A 23,037-nucleotide genomic window follows, 5' to 3' on the forward strand; every position below is an offset into this window, starting at 1 on the left:
GTCTCCCCCCGCGCCTGCGCGTCACGTCCCGGAAGCGCGGCCACGTCTGCCGGAAGATGGGGTAGCGCCGCCGAGCCCGGTCCGGGGCCTCGCCAGTGACTTTCGCCCCCTCACGACTCCCCGTCCTCGGTAAGGGGGTCTCCCCCGCTGGGAGGAGGTGAGGGTCGGGCTGTACCGAGGCCTCCGCCGCTCCTGAGGGCTGCCGGGTAGGGCTGAGGGACAGGCAGCCGTGCAGAGGGAGGGAGGGGGTGGGGGGGCTGAGGCCACCCGGAGCGTCGCCAGGCCTTGCCTGGAGGTGTGCTGGGCCAAGGGACCCTCCACAAGCTTGCCCTGGGTTGAAGGGGCCCTTCCTAGGAGCTGGGGTGTGACGCGTCGCCTGTGTGGTCTCGCAGGCCCTGGGTGGAAGTGAAGGCCTGCTCCTGTCCCCCGTGTTGGTGTCATGGAAGGCTGCAAAGTTTGCTGCGAGAAGTTCGTCTGACCCAGATTATGAATCTGTAGGCCAAACATCTAAGGCTGTGTCGTTACCAATTGCTGTAATAATCATCTGGCCACTTCTCCTCCTCCAACAGAGTTTGGTTTTGTCAGGTGCAAGTAAATTTTATTTTCTGTTATTGTTCCAGATTGGCTATCAGGCTGGATGCTCTGCAGCAGGTGCAGATGCCAGAAACAGATGTGCTGGTCTGATAGCTAAGCCTTGGTTTTGTCTGCTTTCTGCAGAAACTGATTTGGTTTGTTTCCATCAGTTACCAAAACAGTGAAATACCAAGTGAGCAGCAGAAAAATGTTAAAATAATTACAGCACTAATAGATTACCACAACAGTTGTTTAGGTAACCCATACATCTTCCCTTACCAACACCAGTCTGATTTGTAATCATTCTATGTCTTTTGCAGCATATGGTCCTGAAATTTTAATTTTTTAGAGTTTGTCAACAGGCATCCATCATGTCTTGGCTTGCTGATCTCGCTGGAAAGGCAGAGGATCTACTCAACAGAGTTGATCAAGGAGCTGCATCGGCTCTGAGCAAAAAAGACACAACAAGCAGTGCAGCTTATGATCATAAGAATTTGGACTCTGCTAATGAATATTCTGAATTGCGTCAGCATACTGGAGAACTCAAGTATCAGACATCATCCAAAGCAGCCTACATCTCCTCAGCAGCTGAAAATATTAAACATCAGAAGGCCACAATCCTGGCAGGAACAGCAAATGTTAAACCAGCACGTAGGACATCTTCAGACGTCTCTTCTCCCGTAGAAAGTGTTTCCACACCCAGAGCTGCCTCACATTTTGTCAGAAGAAAAAAGTCGGAACCTGATGATGAGCTGCTCTTTGATTTTCTCAACAGTTCGGAGAAAGAGCCTAATGGAAGGATGGACTCTAAAAAAGAGAAGAGCAAGGCACCTGTTCTTCAAAATCACTCTCGGACTTCAAGCATTAGTTCTGTGTCTACAAGTACACAGAGTGCAAAAACTACTGAAGATAATTCCATCAGGAGCCAAGGCAATGGTAGTTAACTAGTATTGAACCTAGAGATATTTAAAACTCAAGTGTGTTTAGGGTAAGGCTAGGTAATGGATTTACTGTCACTTCACGAAACATTTAGTGGTAGTAGTATGTCAAATGTGTGGAGTACAGCAGGGTCTTTAACGTTTTTTCATCACTTAGATACCATGCTAATTTGACAAACTGTGTAATTAATACCTAAATCTTTTATGTTCTTGATCTACCTCATTGCTGCTGCTCATCTTGACCTCCCTGAGCTATGACCTAACCTTGCCTCAGTCCCCATACATCCCCGCTTGGAAGCACAGGCACTGCTGCATTTGTTTGATCACTCAGGGGCCCTTACCTGTTGTTGCCACGTAGGAGAGTGAGTGACTTTCACTGGCTGGTAGCTGGTGTTGGCTGTTGTCCAGTGTACTGGCTGAGGTGATGTGAGGTTTTCTCTGTTCCACCATGGAAGAGGGGTATGCTGTCAAACCCGCTGGTCCTGTGAAGTGGGAGTTTGTATGTGAAGACAGGCTGTTGTAGAGCTACAGGCGTGAGAGAGCTGGATAGATAAAGCGTTTGGATTTGGCAGAAGTAGGTCATTACTGCAGTCTAAATGGGGACGCCTGAAAGAACCTCCAGGCCACATGGTCAAAAGTTGGGGCTATTCTCAAGTCAATGCAAAGGACAGTGTGTCTGGGAAGTGTCAGGAACTTGTGTTCTCTGTCAGGCTGTCCGATCTATACTCACTCCTTGCTGTTGCTGTGCTACAGACTGCTGCTTTTTATTCTCTGAAGTTGAAGCAAATGGTTATATTATTTCCAAATAATGTTGTTAGAGTACTTCATTGTTTGTTCAGAACTTTGAGTGTGTAAAGCATCGTAAATGCCAGTTTTTTACTTAGTACATTAAGTATGCTGAAAAGTTTAAGACATAAAAAGGATCATTTCCAAAGATGTGAATATTTTTGTATTTCTGTGTCTGTAACTTTTCAGTAAGATTTATTACTACTCCTAATAATAATTCAAATATGTTAGACCTGGCTATATCACCTTGCTGATTGGTGCTTGAGAAACATAGTTGTTTTGCTCAATGTGGTCTGTTGAATTTTCTTCTGAAGATTTTTGAGAGGAGTTTGCATTGTGGAACTGCCAGATGAGGAAACATGCAATTACAACATAGAGTTTGAGCACACTGGTTTCAAAGTTGATTGTATAGATACGTCTGTGTGATTTAAATGTTCTGTATAGCATCTGTTGAAGTAGCTTATGATACATTAGCTATAGACAAAAAAATTAACATTATTCTTTGTACATTGCCATGGGTATAATGTAATATGTGTTATAAATGGCTAATTTATTGCTTTGTTAGCTTCATTTATATATTGATTTTTCTGGACGACAGATTGAGGATAAATTGTCTGTTGATTTGGAAATTGTGTAAGTGAATCAAAAGGAAGGAAACGGCACTCGTTAGAACTGCTTAAATAGGAAGGGGGTTTGAGAAAATGTGGAAGAAATCTTGTTGCTGCCACTACTTGTCGGTATGGTGGTGTTCAGAATTAATAGTCTGCTCCCTGGGCTCAGGGTGATAGGGGCTGTTGCAGTGGTAACAAGGAAGGTGGAGCCAGGTTGGTTGGTGATCACAAGGTGGAGTAAAGAACGTTGTAACAGCTAAACTGCAGTCTTGTTTGCAATTAGTTGCAGTCTGTCCCCCTGGATTTTCAGCAGTTACTCATCTGGGACAGTAAATTCAGAAGTAATGTTTGTGGATTGCCTGCTTGTTTGCTTATTGCGTGCTATGTTGTTCTATGTTAATACTGCTTCAAAGCTTCCAACTATCTGCCCGCTGAAATCTGTTACAGTGGATGTGTCAATTTCACAGCATCAATCCAGGACACCCAGTGTGTGTTTGTGCATGATGGGGAAAGGCTGTTGGTTCCTCCTTCCTTGCAGGTTCAGAATACTGCCAGGAGTTCCCTTACTGTTCTCACCGAGGTTCTAAGATTTTAGAAAAGAAAAATAAACCCCTCTATTTTGGTTTCTATAATCTACAGAATTTGAGTTTGTATTGGCAGAAAGCTTTTAACAGTTTGACAGAGTATATCTACTTTATATTTTTTCATTAGAGAAAGGAAAGATCATGCTCCTGCTTCAAATCACTGCAGCTTGATTTCTCAAGTGCTTTTGAAAAAATATTTTGAGAGAATTGTTAATACAGAATTATCAGTAAGATCATGTTTTGATCTTTGAAATAATTCTTAAAAGGCTTTTTTACATAAAGATAACTAAAATATGTAGCTACGTGGCTGAGTTACATGTCTAGGTTTGATATCAAAATAAGTATAGCCACCTGAAGAGATTTTTTTTTTAAATAAAATTTACATCCTCGAAATCAAAATCGTAATGGAAAACTAGAATGAACTTGTACTGAAAATTCCCTTAGTTAGTTACTATGTATATTTAATCTCTTCTGTTGCTGTCTCATCTTCTGAAGACATCTCTGGGCAACATAGTCATAAAAAAGTATTCAGGTTTTGAAAATTGTGAGTTTGACATTAATGTAATAAGAAATTTTATAACTTCCACATCTTGTCTTGCAGGATTAACAAAAATGATGCATGTATGCTATATAATAGTCCTATTTTGTGGAAGTCCCTTGGGAGAAGCAGCTCCATATTCCATTTCAATAAGCTGTTGTTATTTATTTATTCATTTAACCGCTGATGCAGAACACGGAATTGCTGTTTACATCAAGGCAACTTACAAATGCATGTGTTAGTTTTAACTTGCATCTCTCTGTACAGAAACTCCAGACAGTTCAGATTCTGGACTGGGAACACAAGGTGATGGTGTGAAGGATACATCACTAAGTCCAGTAACTAATCCCAGCCTTTCAGCTAATGATGATTGCAAATCACATGAGCTATCCAATCTTCGTCTGGAGAATCAGCTGCTGCGGAATGAAGTTCAATCTTTAAATCAAGAAATGGCTTCATTAATTCAGAGGTCCAAAGAAACACAAGAAGGTACTGTGGTTTGGAAGCTCAACTGTAACGTATTATTAAAATGCTAGTGAACTAGAAAACAATGCTATTTCTATGTTAGTGTTTCTATTCATAATAAAATCTTTCTAGTTAAATTTCCATGTATGATTTGTCAAGCAAAATGATTCTTGGTTTCAGAATAATGAGCTGGAAAAAAACCTAAAAGGCTTGTTCAACTACAAAGATAACACAAATGTTGATTAAAATGGTGCAATCAAGTTAGTTCCAAAACTTACATCATATTAAAACAGCGCTGGAAAATCTTATCAGTATTAAAATACTGTTCCTGTATTTTAATGGCTATTGCAAAATACCTATTTTTAAATTAATAATACTTCAAATATAATACATTACATTTATACAAATAAAATAATAATACTTCAAAGTCTGACTACTTTCTGGCTCTAGGCTGTAATCTCTGATGTCTAGAAACTAACAGTAAAAATTTTTAGTGTTTTTGTATGACTAGCTTTTTCAAAGCCAAATGAAGTAACAAATATAAAAAATATGAGTATAAATTAAACACTTAAGTGATAAAACCTTGAGCAAACTCCTGCTGTTAGGCATACAACTGAGGGACCACGTTTTTTTCAAAGTAATCAGATGAGCTAGAGAATTGTAATTTCCATTGGAGTTTAATATGTGATGTTTGATTAAAAACAGAAGCCTCTGTAAATATTCAGGCATTATTTCAACACTGGTGTGTTTTTCTACTGTTAGGTTGAGCTTATTGTCACATTGTCTTGAACTAGGTGCTTTATGCAGAGGTTTCCAGAGGCTTGTTTGCACAGGGGTATTTGACAGTAGATCATTGCAAGGGGTGGGGCAGGTAAAATTTGTCAAGTGCAGTGTGACACAGAATGAAATGCCTGTTTTGAAATCACCTGCACATTTTTATGGGTTGTGCTCTGCAGCCAGTCTGGCATTTGTTACTTCTTGGTAGCTTGTAAACTTGTAAGCGTTACTTCAACTTGGTTGTATTTAATTCCTTTCTTTAAGAAATGTGATGTGTGTATCCTGACCATTTACAAGGCCTTGCAATATCTGCATTTATAAACTTCAAAGAAACTTCTCATTTTGTAGAATTGAACAAATCCCGGGAAAGGGTTGAGAAGTGGAACGTCGACCATTCAAAGAGCGACAGGATGGTTAGAGAACTTCGAGCTCGAGTTGATGATCTGACAGAAGCTGTTGGTGCCAAGGATTCACAGCTAGCTGTGCTGAAAGTACGGTTGCAAGAAGCTGATCAGCTCTTAAGTGCTCGGAAAGAAGCTTTGGAAGCATTGCAGAGTGAAAAATCACGGTACTTCATAATTCCATACTTCATAATTCTGCAAATAGTAATAAGTCGGAAAATTTAAGGTAGATAATTTAGTCTCTTTAAGAATAAAAATGAATAAATTAATGGGGAAAGGGATTGTATCAAGATTTGAAATACGAGGATTAAAGTTTGCTCTCAGCCCGTTATATCATAGCTGGCAGTGGGAAGAGGGCAAAAATAGGAGCAGTTGTCACCTCATTATTGAAATCCATTTTGTATAAAGTATTTGTGTTTGTGTCAGACACCTGAAGCTGAAGATCTCAAGAAAAATGTTTTTGTCTTGAAAAATACATTTGCTTATCCACAAATATGAAGACTTCTCTGACTTACCTCAGTGCTGGGATATGAATTGGCAATTGGATACTCCAGAATATAGGTCAGGGAGGAGATGCGAGTCACTAACTCCAGCCCTCACACCATGTTTAGTAGTTTACTGGGTAAATTTTCAAAGCTGGTCTGAAAACCAGGTAGTCCTATTACTACATGAAATTCACACTAGATTTCTTCTTTTAAATTAATATATATGTCGCTCTTTCAGGATAATACAGGACCACAGTGAAGGGAGCAGTTTGCAAAATCAAGCCCTTCAAACTCTTCAAGAAAGGCTGCGTGATGCAGACTCCGCACTCAAGCGAGAGCAAGAAAGTTACAAACAAATGCAGGTTAGACATGAAGAGTAAGGAAGAGTTTCAGACTGCCTTTGAGATCAAATCTGTGAGGTTCCAACTGCTCTCTTCTCGTTGACTTCAGTTGCCGTGCAGGGTACTGAGTGCTTGGGAGGATGTGCTGTCTGCTGCATCCTCATGATGCTAATTTACTTTTTATATGTTATTTTGAAAGCTTTGTGATTAAAAGTTTTTGAGGATCAATGCTGATAATTTTTACTGGTTTTTTTCATGCTAACTTTAGCATGTAAACATGTTTTCAAACTAAATTAGTAATCAATTTAATTTTCCATACTATGTTCTTACACAACAGATTGTTACACAATTTGAATATATAAACTTAAGAACATTAAGCTGGACATAACTTGTGTGGTAAATATGTGAGTACATCATTGCTAGAGACTGCTTTCCACACTTGGCTTAGCCTTTGTTATGTATAGTAGCGTCTTTGAAAATCTTTATCAGAGTCTGGTTTGGGTTTTTTTACATCAAAATATGGCAGACTACATTTGATAAAAATTTTGGAGGGGAAAGCTTGCTTTTTGTTTACCAAATGTAAAAATAGGAAGATTGTTATTCCCTCACTATTTCTGGTGAGGGAAAGAAATGCCTATTTTTACTGACACTAGCACTTGCTTAAGCAAGCAAGATTTCTTTGCACATGGCGCTAATGCAACTTTAAGTTGGAGGTGGTAGATAAGAGGTGTTGTGTCATGTGTGGTTGCTTTTAAACTTTCTTTTTTCCTTTCTAGGTTAAAGTTGAGATTGTGTTTAAACACAAAGTGTTGTTTCTTTATTGCTAATAGAATGAGTTTGCAGCTCGTCTAAGTAAAATGGAAGCAGAACGTCAGAACTTGGCAGAAGGGATAACTGTGGCAGAAAGAAAGTATTTAGATGAAAAGAGGAGAGCTGATGAGCTTCAGCAGCAAGTCAAAGTAACTAAAAACCACCTAGAATCTGCAAAACAGGAACTGGCAGACTATAAACAGAAAGCTACTCGCATACTCCAAGTAAGCAGTTTTGTAAAGAAATTCACCTTGATTTGGACACTTACCTTTTTCTACAGTGTTGTCCTTCAAATAATCTAATTTGTGTTTTTTTTTTTCATGTGACCTGTAATATATTTTGGGGCATATGTATAATGATACCTGTACAGAAGAGCTACCAGTCTGCATTGTGTAAATTTAAGTTTACAGATTGACTTAAGTGACTGAAATGGAAGTTCAGGTCCTGAACTTAAAGAAAAATCCAGGTGAACCGTTGCACTTAACTGTGCAACATCCATCAGTGTGTTCTGTATCTAAGAGTCCAATCTTAGGCAGACAGGTAAATAGATGTTACCTATTATTTGTTCCACACCCAGTATTCTTGAGTCAAGAATATTGCTCTATTCTACTTGGGGCCGAAGCGTCGCATATAATGGCTTCTTATGTGTAAACCAAAGGAAATATTTTTATATATCCTGAAAGGTTGCATGTGATCAGCATTATATAAACAATGGCAAAATTAGGTATTTTGTGCAGAATTCTGTGCTACTTAAGTTGTCAACTATACCAACTCCAAAAGTGGTCAGTCTTGTTTATAAAAGTTAGCAAAACGTTGAAGATAAAGGTGTCTGTTTAGAGTTATTAATTTAGTCTGATATCTAAGGACAGGTTTTAAATCGTCTTGATAAATGTGAGAAACATGAGATCAGAAGTCAATGCCGAGCTGACATTTGGTTGACTCTGAATAAAATGGTTCATCCTCTTTCCCAGGAGAGTTGTTGCTGTATTTGGCTCTTATTTGGGTTTGTTGGCAGGAGAAAGGATGGAATGAAAGGGAGTCAGTTTTGGGTTTAGTCTCTGTTAGTGTCTGTCTTCTCTCTTATGGTATCTAGAAAGTCAAAATTGTTATCTAGGACATGTTTGACATTCCAGGCACTTCTAAAGAGAAAAGCTGTACTTTTCCTCAGATAACATGGATTTTCAGTAAATGTGGTCTCATGGCATACAGGAAGTCAGAAAAATTATCAGTAGGGAAGTATTTTCACTTCAAATTTCATTTCATTAATTAGTAACTTGGCTAAAAGAACAAATACAGCAGTTCTTTTACTGTATGTCTACATTTGAATTTTAAAGCAAAGTCATTTTGGTGTATTGTAGTTGAGCACTTGTTAAATGCTGCAATAAATAACATGTTGATTTAATTATTTCAGTCTAAAGAAAAGTTAATAAACAGCTTAAAAGAAGGCTCTGGTATTGAAGGCCTGGATAGCAATACTGCGAGCACAATGGAACTAGAAGAACTGAGACATGAGCGAGACACTCAGAGAGAAGAAATACAGAAACTAATGGGACAAATACAACAGATGAGAACAGAGCTGCAGGTAGCTATGATTATGTACACATGTATTTGTAGTTAACCATGCACAAAGGACTGTTTTCTGGTATACTTTAGGGCTGTTGCTTCTAGTGTTTATTTGACCTAGTTTTAAAATAAGCCAACTTTTGCTCAAGGTGAGGCAAGTGCTTATTGATACCCGATTTCTTTCCATACCCTCTCTCACCACTTCAGGTCATGTGGGAGGAATACTATAGATAGCACTTCTCTCTTCCCTCACTACTGTGTGCTCCTTTTGAGGGAAGCATTTCTTTCCAAACAAGCGTGATGATTTCTCCAGAGATCACCTATATCTCTTTCTGCAAGGGCTACTAATCCTTGAAGCAACTGTAATCCAAGTCGTCTGCTGGCATAATTGGCTCAACCCAGCAGTTGCACGCAAGTCTACTTTACACAGTTTTAGCCTGTAGACAGTAGAAGGGAAAAATTGGAGGCCTTTCATGTTCACAAAATGCATTTCTTCTGTTACTACATTAGTAAAAAATATTTTTTTCTAAGATGACCAAATGCCACTTATTCTATACAATTGATTTTACAATTCATTTTCTTTTGAAGCAATATTGCAGATATAACTTTGTTTTGCTGTCACCTGTGACAGATTGCAGTACTGTGTGAATGTTAGTGAGATGGTAACGTTTCTGTTCGTTTCAGGATATGGAGACTCAGCAGGTAAGTGAAGCTGAGTCAGTGAGAGAGCAGCTTCAAGACCTACAAGAACAAATAGCAGCACATAAAATGGCCAAACAAGAGGCAGAAGCTGAACTAGAACGGCAAAAACAGGTAAGGAATTCTTGAAAGCTGAAAGGCCTTATTTTAAGCCTCGTGTTGTGTCATCAGTGAAGCATTTGGCTTAATAAGAGAGTAGCTTATACAGTATTTGGGGTTTTTTTTTGTGTCTAGTATTCCAAAGAAATACCCAAAAGCTTAATGAATGTCACTGGGACAAAGAAAGCGCAACCAGTATTAAGCAATTTTCAGGGCCTTCTGGATGCTCCTGGTAAACAGAGATCTCACTATTTTATTAAAGAATAAACATGACCCTAGGGAGTGCACAAAATTGATCATCATCTTAAATTTTATTCAGCGGGGCAACAATCGAACAATGGGGATATAGTAACATTTGTAATTGTTACTTATATCAAAAAACTCAAATGCTAAAAATGGTTACTGTGGAACTTCCTGTGCTCAATTACTACATAAGATTTAGCTTGTAAAACAATGCTATTGTAGTACCAATTCATAGATTATTTTCTTTTGATCCACTTGTTACTCAGTTCTGAATCCAAATGTTGTTACTTCCCAACTGCTCCTTAAGACAAATTGCTGAAAAAAATTATATTAATGAATTTTGTCAGATTATTTCATCCTTTTAAGCAAACTCCCTCTTGATTTAAGCAGTTTTATGCTAAAAAGAGGGAGGGAAAAAGGCAAGCTCATATTCCACGTGAACAAACCTACTATTCAGTAGAATCAGACAAATGCTTTGCACCCTATTAAAAAACTTCTCTGTAAGAAAAAACTCATGTAAAGAGAATGAATAATGAGGAGAGCAGGAGAGTACACTGTATCTGCTAGGAACAATTTATCTTATAGGATTATCTGTCCTTCCAGAATTTACATTTTAATGAGATGCTAGCAGCTTGAACTAATTAAAAGGCAGAAGTCGAGGTCTGCTCGTGATGGATAGCTGATGTTTATTACATTAAAGCAGATGGTGGATTGTATTTTGTTACTCCTGCCCTTCTGAGGGGTATATTTTAAGTCAACACTACATATAGAAAAAATGAGGTGAACTAAGAAAAAAAAGGCATTATCAGTTATTACGGAAACTGAAGTATTCCTTTGGATGACACACGTTTACATGTGCTTTTAAAGTAATTGTGTGTATTGATACTTAATACAATTATAGTCTGTCCAGTCTGGGAGTTCCTTTAACTGTTGCCATGAGGTTTCTGAGACTGAAGATGGAAAATTAGTAGGGGTGTTATTTCTTTTAAATCTGATGGTTTGAAGGGAGAATAGGATTATCTGTTTTCTGTAGCAACTGACAGCTGAAGTGATACAGTGATTTGAAGACTGTCTTAATTTCAAGGAGAAGCACAACAGGTCTTTAAGTTGGAGTTAAAATAGCCACTAAATCATGGGAATAACAAAATTTATGGTTAGATTTGCTATTCAGTGAATTGTCCCTTACTAATATTCCTTCCCCTTTTTGTTATGTTAATTTATCCTAAACTTTAAAGGAAGATCTATGTCATACAGAATTACAGATAGATATACCGGGGGGTTTTAAACACTTTAAAAAAGGTATCTCAGATTGACAGTTTACTTTAGGGATACAGATTCCCCTCCAAAGTATTTCCTAGTTGTTTGAGTTACATTATTGCCATCGTTTCAAGGTAGCGATATAATAAACGGTGAGAGTATAAGGAAGATAAATCATGGTCCCAGTGAAATTGTGTGACTCTTAGTAAACAAGTCTGAATTAATATTTATATTAGGTCGGTCTCCACAAAAGAATTTGATAAGTCTTTTGAGTTGTGTCTTTGTGATAGGCTCTCTTATTTTTTTTTCCCCATCCTAGCCAGGCACTTAACTAAAATTAAATTTCAGTTTTTATTTGATTGCAGCATATTGCCTTTCTGTGTTCTACTGTGAAACTCTAGATAAGAGGATGTCTCTCAAAATACATATATGTATAAAATCTTTTGTGATTGTAATACATTTCATAGGAACTCCATTATACCGAAGAAGAATTGTATCGAACAAAGAATACTTTGCAAAGCAGAATAAAAGACAGAGAGGAAGAAATTCAGAAGCTCAGAAATCAGGTACTCTGTGTGTATAAAAAATAACTTTATCACCTTCAGTAATGAAAACAGTGATGAGAACTATTAATTTGAATTAACTGTACAAAAGCAACATAAAGGCTCTACTAAGTACTATGTACTTGTTTTCGGTACAGAGTAGAGTTTTGAGTGGAGGGAGTACAAGGGAACCATGAAGTAGTAAGTGGCCTAATTCATAATTGTATGTGCTTTTGTCTTTGGCGGGGGGGGGGGGTTGAAATCAACCTGTGTCCCAACTAGATATGATGGAGTGGTGCCGGATCAACACTCTTCTTTTTGAAAACTGAAAAAAGTCATTGGCGCTTGATGAGGTCATCAAGATTTCTACAAAGATCCCTTTAACTGGGCATAAGAACATAAGTAACGTCCTACAGACTCAGTGATCCATCTAGCCCACTGTTCTGTTTTGGACAGTGGCAATGGGGCCAGTATATGAGTCTGGCTGCTTTCTTCAGTCCCTTGTCCTCGCTCAGCATCAGCAATTGAATTAGGGACATTAGTGTTTAAGTCCCTGCTAAATCCCACCAGTGTATTTATCGACCTGTTTTCCTTGAGTCAATCTAATCCGTTTTGGAACCTTCTGATACTTGTCAGGCCCCGCAGTCTCTTTGGGCAGCATAAAGGCACAGGCCTCGTTTTCTGTAAATTATTTTAGCATAAAGAAAAGTACTCTATATGTAGAGAAATTGATAGTCTACAGTCGACTATGGTCGGCTGTACAGTTACAGCATCAGAGGATTTGTAAGTTGTTTTGTTGCAGTACAAATTTCTTGAGCCTGTCAGCTGATGATTCTTGTGGTAATACTGGCTTCAGGATTACCTGCCCTGGTGCATTGCATATAATTTGTATTTTTAATATCTCACTGCCCTGGTTTCTGCTGATCCTATTTTTTCATCATTTGAAGCTACATCTTTGTGGTATATGATGCTACAAGTGGCTGAAATCCGAGACCAGTGAACAGATGAGCTATTGCACGTACAGCAATCTGGAGATTCCCATTTGCTTTAAATATTTTCTGCAAATCGGGTGACATGACCCATGTCTTCATTTGCTGTCCGTGCAGTTTCTGTTTGCTAGTATAATCATGTTTTCTGCCTCAGTGCTCCTCAATTCATCTGCAATGTATCCTGCATTTTCACCACTTTCATTCAAGCTTTCCTGTAGAATGGCGTCAGATTTTCCTCGTTTTTACTGAGTTTTTCCTCCCTCGCTTGAAAACGTTTTGCATACTTGTTTTGTGAAGTTGCAAGTATGATAGCCAGACTGGATTATCTTGCTACTGTCATTTCTACTGTTTAAACTCAGCTCTGAGGCGTAGCATTGATTTTTGTGATCAAACTTATGATTATAGAGAAAGGTTCATCTGATTAAAGGTGGAAAACGTAGGAATACATTTTTACACAGGGTTTCTTGTGTCAGGAAAAATCTTGTTTTAGCAACTGTCCAAATCAAGTTTCTTCTGTATTGCCCTCATTGGTCATTGTTTTGATAGTATTATCCTGAAAAATGCTGTGATGGAGTAACTTGGTTCTTGGAGGGCTTAGATTTTTAGAGTTTTGTAATATGTTAGTTGGTCAGGCTTTGAACTTATTCTGATTTTTTTCTTTGCTTTGTTTTTTAGCTCACAAACAAGGCTCTAAGTAGTAGTAGTCAGACAGAATTAGAAAATCGGCTTCATCAGCTGACAGAAACACTAATACAGAAGCAAACCATGTTAGAGAACCTGAGCACAGAGAAAAACTCACTTGTCTATCAACTGGAACGACTTGAGCAACAGCTGAAGGCTATCCAAGGCACTAGTACTAATGGACCTTCCATTAATATGGCAGGCATTGACAGTGCTGAAGGTAAATAAGGACGTATGATACTTAAAACTCTGTCCTCCTGCAGTTCAGGCTTTTGTATTTCCTAATGCCTTTACCTGATAGTCTGAGTTTATAAGGAAAAAACAAAATCCTGAAAATATGCAACTTATGCCAGAGACCTTGTCAACAGCAGCCAGTATCATAAAAAATAGTTAAGTAGAAGCTCCTTCTTGTGTGCAAATTACTTATAGTGAACTTAATAAAGCCAATTTCATCTTTAATTTTCAATACTATGGCACTATTGGATCATATTTACAAATCCTGTCACAGGTGCAAGTAAATCTGTCTTTTGAGGTTTAAATTGAATGTCAGAAGCAGGATAGAAGTATTCCCTTGTAAGAAGGGTTTGGGAAGTGAGCAAGAATGGGATACATCCTTTTGAGAGTTGATCAGAATCAATGATCCGATGAAATCAATTTCCTCATTGCTTTCTGTTTTTCTTGAAAAGCAGCTTAAAATATGGTGGTTCTGCTGAGGTTGGTTTGTCTGTACTGTGTAGCGATCATCCTGTATCCCTAGGAGAACCTCAGCAGTCAATCCGTGGGTTTGAGATACTACTTTTCAAAGTCAAAGTTTGTAATTGTGTATATATGGAAAGTAACTTTAAAATTACTAAGAGTTGAAAAATGACGGTCCAGACTCTTGTTTCTCTGCTAATGAAAGACTTTTAAAGAAATAAGTCAGGAGAACTAGCAAATTTGAAATAGATTTCCTTTTGGCTTGTTTTTAAGTAACTTCAGTAAGCTTAAGTTTAGTAGTACAAAGGTAACGTTATCTGAGAATCTTTTTTTTTTTAGTTGATACATAGTAAAAATTTAAAGTAGAAATTTTGGGAATATATGAATTAGTATCAGAAATGCTATCGAAGTTTTAACTGTGGCAGTATCAAACCCATCATTTTATACACCTAATAATAGAATTATTATTATATGATAGAACTGACTATCAAGATGTCCATCTAGTAAAGCAAAATAAATTTAAAAAATATACTAAATTGAAGAAACGTTTGACTTGATTGTAAGGTTATCAAGAATCTTACCCTCAAAACACACTCCTCTGCCCCCAGCAAAACGGCACTAAATCAGGTTAATCACTATTTTTATGTTGTTTTTATCTTTGTTATACACTACGAATTGTTTTATTTAAACAACTACTTAGCTGATTTTAGACTAATGAGGTTTATTGCTTTTTTCCCTTCAAATAGGTGCTCGTATGCGTAATGTTCCTGTCCTGTTCAGTGACATGGATACTAACATGGCAGGAATGTATGGGAGAGTTCGCAAAGCTGCCAGTAGTATAGATCAGTTTAGGTAAGAGTGTCGTAAGGGAACGTGTTTTGTAATTGCTGGAATCCTTTTGCAGTTTCAGGTGGCACACCTTCTGTTTTGAATTGCTTCTATGAAGGTAAAAGTAAAAAATAATAAAGCTAAAGTACAGTACAAATTACTAAATATTCACCTAGTTGACTTGTGCTTTCCTATGCTATTAATATCCTTTGGGCTTTTGCAAATTATAGTCAATTATTTACACAACGTTTTTGTAGATTTGGATACAAGAGAATGACTAAACTGTGTACAAAACCCCCTAACCTTTATCATTACCACCTTCTACCTTTTTTGCTTTCAGAGGTTTTGACTATGTCTGTGATAAACTCTGTAAGAGTGTATTAGCGGGGGAATATCGTATGTATTCTTTTAGTCCTGTTTAGGCATCGTCATGAAGACAAGCTTCTGGGTTCTGATAGATAGGTTGAAAGATAATCTGTTCAAGGAATTAGTAAACAAAAATCATTCTGGGTGCAGCAAAAGACTTGCTTTGATCCCTTTTCTGAGCAGTTAAGTTAATTGTCAATATTGACAACAAAGATGTGTTCCAAAACTTGAATGAAATACCAATAGAAAACAAAATTTGGTAATACATATTAGTGCTTCGAAAGCAAGATACCTTCGTAGAAAGTCCTTTATGATTCCATGGTACGTCAGGTTCATTGTGAAAGAATAATCAGGATTTCCACGAGTGGGACCTATTACATGTGATGTTTTAATACTAAACTTCATTTGGCAGTATCATACTCACTTCAGTGCGCATGTGGGGTTTTTTAACAGATGTTACTGAGTGCACATTGAATGCAGTATGCTTTGTAGCACTGTAGCAGGAAACTTGGAAAACCTAGTAAACTAATGAAATATAAGAATGGTAGTGATCTATCAGTTTTTTCAAGGGGAATCCAAAGTTTTAGTTGCTGAAATCTTTTTGAAAGATTCATGACAGCTCCTCAAAGTAATGAAATTTGACAACTGGATAGCGTATTTGTGAGTTTTAAAAAACCCGTACAACTCTTGAGTCTTAGCTCTTTTTCACTCTGCGTCTAGGATGTAACGGAAAAACTTAGGAGAATATGTTTTATGGTCTGAATTCTGAATTTTCTCACTTCATTTACTGTCTTGAGAACGTGAAGTAAAATTCAATCAGAAACGCAGCCGTGTGTATAACTAGTCAGCTGATGTTCATGAGTTTGTGGTGATTGGAATGACAGGAATTTATTGCTCGGTGCTAACTCGTGCACTTTGGTTTTCTCTTGTGTAGCATTCGGCTGGGAATCTTTCTAAGGCGCTATCCCATAGCAAGGGTCTTTGTAATCATTTACATGGTGAGTAAGCTTTCTTTAAAGTAGGAAGTTTAATGCAACATTTCTATAGCCGATGATAGAATACTATTTAAATTGCAAGATGTTTGATGTTCAAAAGGCTATATAATTAACTTCAAAAACTCGATGTATTTTTTTGTATAGCAGACTAAAGAGTACTTACATAGCAGCATTTTGGAGTTGCGTTGCTTGGCAGTTTTCAGTTTTCCCCAGGCATTCTTAGTATAGCAGTCCTAAAGGTGTTTATGTAACTACCGTTTAAAAGACTGTAAAAGTACTAAAATACAGAATGATAGCGACCTGTTGCCAAGGTTAACCCACCACACCTGCGTGCAACTGCATTTAGGAAATGACATGTTATAGCTTTTTTTAATATTTGGCACTTCACTTTTCATTCAGTGACTAATAATCACACTTCTCTAGTAGCTGAAAAAGTAGCAAGAAAAGTTTTTCTTGCTAGACTTTAAACAAATAGCAGAAAGTTGCCCATCCTTACCAGATGAGATTATCTATCGAGGCTTGCAATTGATAAAAATTAATTTCCTCCGTTTTCCACTGGAGGGCAGATGTCTGTCAGTTTAAGTGACCTGTGGTAAGGCAGGTTTGCAGTCTCCTCGCTTGAAAATATTCCACTGGTTGAGCCTTTGAGTCTTTGAAATGAAAGACAAAAATGTTCCTTGAGAAGGCAAAATGATTCTTCTGAACAGAGTTTCCAGGAACAGCTGTTACTCTTTCAGGATATAAAGCACACAGACACAGGTGAATAAAGGAAATGGTGGTTCCCCCCTGCAATTGCTTCTTCCAGCCTATTCAGTACCAGAAGGAACAGGGATATTTAATTCCTAACCTCTCTCTCTCTTCCTGTTCGTGACTTAGATTTTTCAATATATGAATAAAATGCTTTGTACCCAAACACTGAAGACTTCTGCCACCTAAGCTGCTATCTGAAGTGAAGCTCAATGATGGTTGCATAGGAGCTGTACATCGGGCAGTCAGTGGCAGTTACCCTTTTTCAACCTGAACCTTCACTATAACTATTATAACTTGAATATTATTTTTTTTAAGGAAATGTGGTTTGTGTGTTCTGTCAGTTATCGCCCTTGTTGCACCCTCAGCAGCTTCTATTCTAATTGGATAGCTTCAGCCAAATTCAAATGAGAATTAGCATTCCTAAAAAGTTCATAAAAGTGCCTCAAACCAGTGCCTGTGGTAAGGAAAATGGAACTCAGATGTTTTACAGTCTGGTATCAGCCCCTCGGCACAGGAATAGTGACTTACCAGTCACTCGAGGCAGATCACACAGTTCTGGCTGGGAGATGGATATCAGAGAGAACAGCTGGAGTTACTGGGGCACGGAGGGAAAGCAAAGCCAGAGGGTATAAAGCAGCCTGGTTTCCTACAGATTTAGTTCTGCTGTTTGTGTAAAATCTTCAGTTTTCTGCAAATGGCTTCTGTGGAATCTGACTCAGCAGTTCATTCTGCAAATAGGAATTCTTTTTTTTAGGAGTATCTGAATAATATAAAATATATTTAATCAAAATATTTTTACAATACTAGGTGTTATTAGCTCTCATTGAGAGCTCTCATTTTCACAGCTGCTCTGAAAGGCGGTTGTCAGTGCTGAGAAGTTAATTCTTTCTTTTCTTTTCCCAGGCATTGCTTCATCTCTGGGTCATGATTGTTCTACTCACCTACACCCCAGAAATGCATCATGAGAGTCCCAGTGGCAGATAGACCGAGACGGGACCATGCGCTGCGCTAATGCAATTTGGACCGGCGGTGTCTTTAGAATCATCAGTTCTGAAATATCAACAAACTTTCCCTCGTGGTTTTTAGGAAGAATGAAAACCATCATTCTTGATTTATCACTACTTTTCAAATACGTGTATAATACTCTGTAGCTTTCTCAGTTTACCTAAAGGAGCATCACTTTCCTGGAGAAATAAAGCTATTAAGTTAAGCTATGATTAGCCTTTACATTTTATGTAAACCTTCTGGTGATTAGTGTAAAAGGAAAGGGTTGTACCTACAGAGACATGCAAGGATTTCTGAAATTATAGATATATATGATACAAACTATTTTGGATCATACTGGATGTGGGCTATAGTCAGGTAATAAACTGTACTTAGCAATTTAAATAAACTTTATTCTTTCTGGTTTCTTTCAGTCTACTTTTGCACTTCTGTTTTTAACTTTGTAAATAATAGGTTTTTCCTTAACATGTTAAACTGAAAAAGGACAATGGATTGGTGCAATATCTTTCTGTAAATAAGTTTAAAAATAAAATATTATGCATTCTTCGCTTATGTACCTCTAGTGCAATAGATGTATCTTGCCTACCAGCTGAATAGTGGCACTGCCTATTTAAAGGCTGGTATTTTAGCTTTATTAGAGGAAGAGAGAGCTGGTTTTGAGGAAAAAAAGGTTTGAATTCTTTAGAAATAATGGTGTTTCTTTTTGCACTTAAAATTTATATATTTTAACTGCATTTTCTTATACCTCTCTCATTATACGTGTCTTAATCAGATCTGATATTCATCGAAATATTTATTTTCTAAAGCTTTGGGTACTTCATTAAAACTATTTCTATACAAAATCAATCAAAACATCAAAAAATTCTCATGTCTAAACGCGTACCAAATGTACTATTAACAAACCTCATCAAATAATTATCGTGAACCCCATAATACCAAATGTACTGTAATGGTTCTATTGTTAGACCGCGGCATTCAGCGATTATGAATTCTCAGTACATAATACTACAAGGTCACTTTATTTCCCTACGAAATTTTGTGTTTTCTTGTGTGGTGCTCAAAGCAGAGTAAGGAGAAGGTGGCTACAAGCAATTTTGTCACTCCTGCTCTTCAGAACACAGTCCGGTTTCCACGCGGCTTGAAGACCCCAAGCATTAGTCCCGTGACCCAAGTCTGTCACGCCAACTCCTATGGAAATGTTACAGTAGGCAAATGACTGTATTGCTGCTCTGAGTCAGATCTCCCAGAGAAAACTGAAATGCTTTGATGAACTAACTAATAAAAGAGAGCATTTACTGTAAGCTGTGTCCCTGCCCTCTGTCACATTTGCTGTGCTTTGACTAATTCCTGTTACCTCTTTTGTTTTCAATTCTGATATTAAAGCCACTTCTGAACCCTGGGGAGAGCTGATTGCTATAGGAGGAGATCAGGTAAGGTCCTCTGTACAATCTTTTTCTATACGTATGCGTTTTTTTTCACGTAAAACCTTCCAACCACTGGATCTTTTTGTACTCCAGTATACTGTGACAATTTTGGGGAACATCCCTGGTGGTATATACCTCTTACAGCTTTGCTGACGTCGCACCAACTGCACATCTATTCTTGATTCCTTTCTGCCCGTGTTTTTCTCTTGTCCTTCCTTTTGGGTATTTCCTTTTGTAGAGATCACCTCTTGGAATCCACAGACACTTTTTTTTCCTGATAACTTACTAAAGCCACTACAGTGCTTCTGGAACCCTTTATCATAGATTCGTACTCTTCAGTTCTTCCAGATTTTATGCTAGAAATTTTTCAGGGGTGAGCACTGGGAGATTCCAGCTGACTTTTGCCTTTGAACTAGGCTCTTGCGTTCCAGTATCAGTTTGGGCTTAGCTGATGGTGACCCCTGGGATGTCTTAGAGTTGAGAATAACATCCTTAGCGCAGGGCACTGAATAGCATCAGCCTCATGTGTGTTGCTAAGACGTTTCTGGTTTTATTCCTTGTCCGTGCAATGATGTATAACATACTTTTCTTGTTGCAACTTCAGTTCCCATCTCTACCATCTATTTTCCTTTTTTTTTTTAATGCTTGTAAAAGAAAGGCACGGCTGTTTGAGTACCTGATTATATTCTGATTTTTAAAAGGTGCAATGTTAACAACCAAACTGTGAATCGCTGTGTTTTCCCCTAGTAAAAAAAACCTGGAAGCAGGCAGCTGATAGTCGCAATTCCTTGCCAGACAAAGGGCTGTTCAGTGAGGAGAGGAAACAAATGCCACGGTACCACTAAAGGCTGTACTACCGTATGTAAACACCTTTAAACTCTCTTTAAAACACAGAGGAGTATGAAAAGCCTTTATTAGGGTGTTAAACTGTTTCAGAGCTATACAACAAATACAAAGAACTGCTCCTTAAAGCTTGTGTTTAAACACACTGGAGTTTTGTCCCCATAACTCATTTTAATAAGCTGCACGTGACGCAGTGCAAGGGCACGCAGGACCGTGTGATGGCGTCTATCTGAATATAAATGTCAGTTTTTGAGTTGAAGGGTAAGATACGCTTCCCGTCTCAGATCAGCAACGTTGGGCTCTGGTGTCATCTGTAGGGATCTGCAGAGTGTGCCACAGCTACGGGTCAAAGGTGACATGGGGACACACCATTTCGACAAGCAGCTCCTGATGGTGTCAGGAGGTTGCCATACTGAACAGATAGCTGCGGAGCCACGAAGAAGCTTGTGCTAGCCTCTATCCTCAGTGGCGGGAGAATATTCCAAGCGCCAAGTCTATTCTTGAGCGACTATCGTGCTACAGGGCAGTTAAACTACCCCGACTTCGGGACACCAGCGTAGCAATTTAGGGTTTTTAAAAAATATTTTACAAATGCTGAGCCTATTTTTCCATGCTCTGTAGCCTAGCACCGGGAATAAATGCCCATAGTAACAGCTCGCGGAAAATAGGAATATCTGTCTCCCAGCTGCAGTATCCCGCTGTCTTGAGAGCACAATAGGCTATTGTGTGGCTGAAGAAAAGTCCTTTTTCATTTCTTTCCTGCTAGGAGTGAAACTGCTGCAGGTACCAAGCGTGCACCTTGAAAGAATAAAAAAATATGAAAAACGAGGAAGAGAGGGTTGATGGGGAGCATGAGATTATTTATTTATATTTAATATTCATTTCCCCCCTCCCCATTTACACTCCATTTACGTGCTGTGGTCCACAGCAGGACCGAGTGCACTATGCCGCCTTTCATGGAAGGCGGTGAGAGGAGATGTCCCCCGGGATGGCCGGCAGCGGGCCGACCGCAGGCGAGGGTGGGAGCTGCCCGGGTGGAGGGAGGTGGGATGTGTAGCAAGAGCAAAGCTACCCTTTCGCTGACTTTTTGCAGCCTAGAAAAGGCCTATTTCTTTCAGATGCTGGTCACCTTGGTACACGATCAGTTAGGCAGATGTCCTCGGTGCCAGATTTGGGTTTCTACGAAAGGGGGCTGTGTGTGAATACTCACCAGCCCCTGCGTGGCAACAAACTCTTCTTCGCCACCTTGGTTTGCTGATATCTGCCATCTGCCTTATTGACTGTGCTAGGTCAGCCGCGTGTACACCAAGACCCTGTACGAGGGTAGTGACTTTATTCCTTGATGGCAGATAACATGAACAAGGGGGAAATCAGACTTGCACAGTAATTAACTTACTAATTTCTCCTCGTTTTAGATGAGACAGATGTTGCTTTATCACAGAGAATGGATTTCTTTGCTTCCCTTCTTTGCTGACCGATTGCAGCCTGGTTGTAAGATTTGCCTGTGAATGTGTTGCTAGGTATTTAGCCATGAAATTGTAAGGCAATTTTTATGAATAATGCAGAGAATTCATTACAATTTCAATTGCTTTCCTCTGTATGTTACCGTCTTGCCCTATGGCTTGAGTTTAGAAAGCCTTGACTTGGAAACAGGCGGGCAAATGTCAGCCAACCAGAAATTACGAGAAATTAATAGTAGCTCCCAAAATTACCTGCATTATTCTAGCAGGCATCTGTGTACATGTTCTCATATAAATAATCCTCTTAGACATACAGTTTCCTTTCAGATATGTGCTCATGAATTTAATCTCTATTTTACAGTGCGTGTTGGGCTCCTGGCAGAACCCGACCCCACCGCTGAATTCCACAAGAGTGGAATAATCTTCCGAGCTCTCCCTGCCTGATGTTTCTTCCTGCCAATATGGCTTGAATTAAATGCTTGTGCACCAAGGAGCCCGGGCAAGCTCTTCAGAGAAAGTACCCAGTGCCGCAGGCAGCTCGAGGAGCTGCGGGAATCGTGGAGTGTTGAAGAGATCCGGGGCATAAGTGAAGGAAGGTGAGGAAAAACCTTGGGCAGGGAGCACAAAAACTCTTGTTCAAGTTTGGGAGGAAAAACCAAAAAGCTGCTGATTTATGATTAATAAACTTTCTAATGACATAGTTAAAAGTCTGACAGGTTAAATCTCACGTATGAGAGTTCTTGTGAGAAAAGAAAAGATAATAGAAGGGAGGAATGACCTTTTTGTGCCATGACTAAGGCTTCTCTAGTGAAGGAATTGGAAGCATGGATGGGTGTCTTGGCTAAAATTGACCTTTCCTGTGCTGGAATTTAACTCTTTTCAGACAGATGTTGCATGTACAGCTTCTCATGTTTGCTTGTTCATGTACAGCTTCTCATGTTTGCTTGTTCAGTTCAAATCAGGCAAAGTGTATTTTGAGTCCACATTTGTTGAAGAGAAACTGGAGGACGACACAAATAATCCGGAACCTGACCTCTGTGGCAGCAAGTGGATGGGCTCCAGATGTTCTGCAAAATCAAGCAGATGTGTTTGATAATCATCTTTGATAGGAATATAGCATTCATAGTGAAGAGGATCATTGTCAAAGGCAAGACTTTCTCCAGTCTTGTGCTCATGTACTTGGCATGTTTTCCCAAAAGTTTATAAAGAAAATATCACCTTAACGCTAGTGTTTCACAGCAACCTGGAATAGAGAATAATTATTTCTATGTAAACTCAAGCAATAATT

General features: G+C 38.6%; 1 protein-coding gene across 8 annotated transcripts; it reads left to right on the plus strand.

Annotated features, from left to right (window-relative positions):
* The first annotated feature begins 13 nt into the window (after nucleotides 1–13).
* On the plus strand, nucleotides 14–18,429 carry GOLGA5 (golgin A5). 8 transcript variants are annotated; one of them, XM_063332584.1, is made up of 13 exons: nucleotides 14–129; nucleotides 923–1,509; nucleotides 4,298–4,519; nucleotides 5,621–5,840; nucleotides 6,397–6,520; nucleotides 7,330–7,533; nucleotides 8,721–8,891; nucleotides 9,557–9,685; nucleotides 11,638–11,736; nucleotides 13,377–13,602; nucleotides 14,825–14,930; nucleotides 16,207–16,270; nucleotides 17,921–18,429. In XM_063332584.1, the coding sequence occupies exons 2-13, from the start codon at nucleotides 945–947 to the stop codon at nucleotides 17,999–18,001; spliced, it is 2,211 nt and encodes a 736-aa protein (XP_063188654.1). In that variant the 5' UTR covers nucleotides 14–129; nucleotides 923–944; the 3' UTR covers nucleotides 18,002–18,429. The 8 variants fall into 8 exon arrangements, with proteins under 8 accessions (XP_063188654.1, XP_063188651.1, XP_063188655.1 ...); XM_063332581.1 differs by having other exon boundaries at nucleotides 20–129; nucleotides 894–1,509; XM_063332585.1 differs by having other exon boundaries at nucleotides 28–157; nucleotides 894–1,509.
* The last annotated feature ends 4,608 nt before the right edge of the window (nucleotides 18,430–23,037 follow it).

This window comes from Chroicocephalus ridibundus, chromosome 4 (assembly GCF_963924245.1).
Source record: "Chroicocephalus ridibundus chromosome 4, bChrRid1.1, whole genome shotgun sequence".
Lineage (NCBI taxonomy): Eukaryota > Metazoa > Chordata > Aves > Charadriiformes > Laridae > Chroicocephalus > Chroicocephalus ridibundus.

Excerpts from the sequence above, each read along its gene's own strand:
- GOLGA5 (XM_063332584.1), top strand. The coding sequence starts at position 945 with ATGTCTTGGCTTGCTGATCTCGCTGGAAAGGCAGAGGATCTACTCAAC. Across the intron at positions 4,520-5,620 it reads GTCCAAAGAAACACAAGAAG|AATTGAACAAATCCCGGGAA; the intron begins GTACTGTGGTTT and ends CTCATTTTGTAG. Across the intron at positions 13,603-14,824 it reads AGGCATTGACAGTGCTGAAG|GTGCTCGTATGCGTAATGTT; the intron begins GTAAATAAGGAC and ends CCCTTCAAATAG.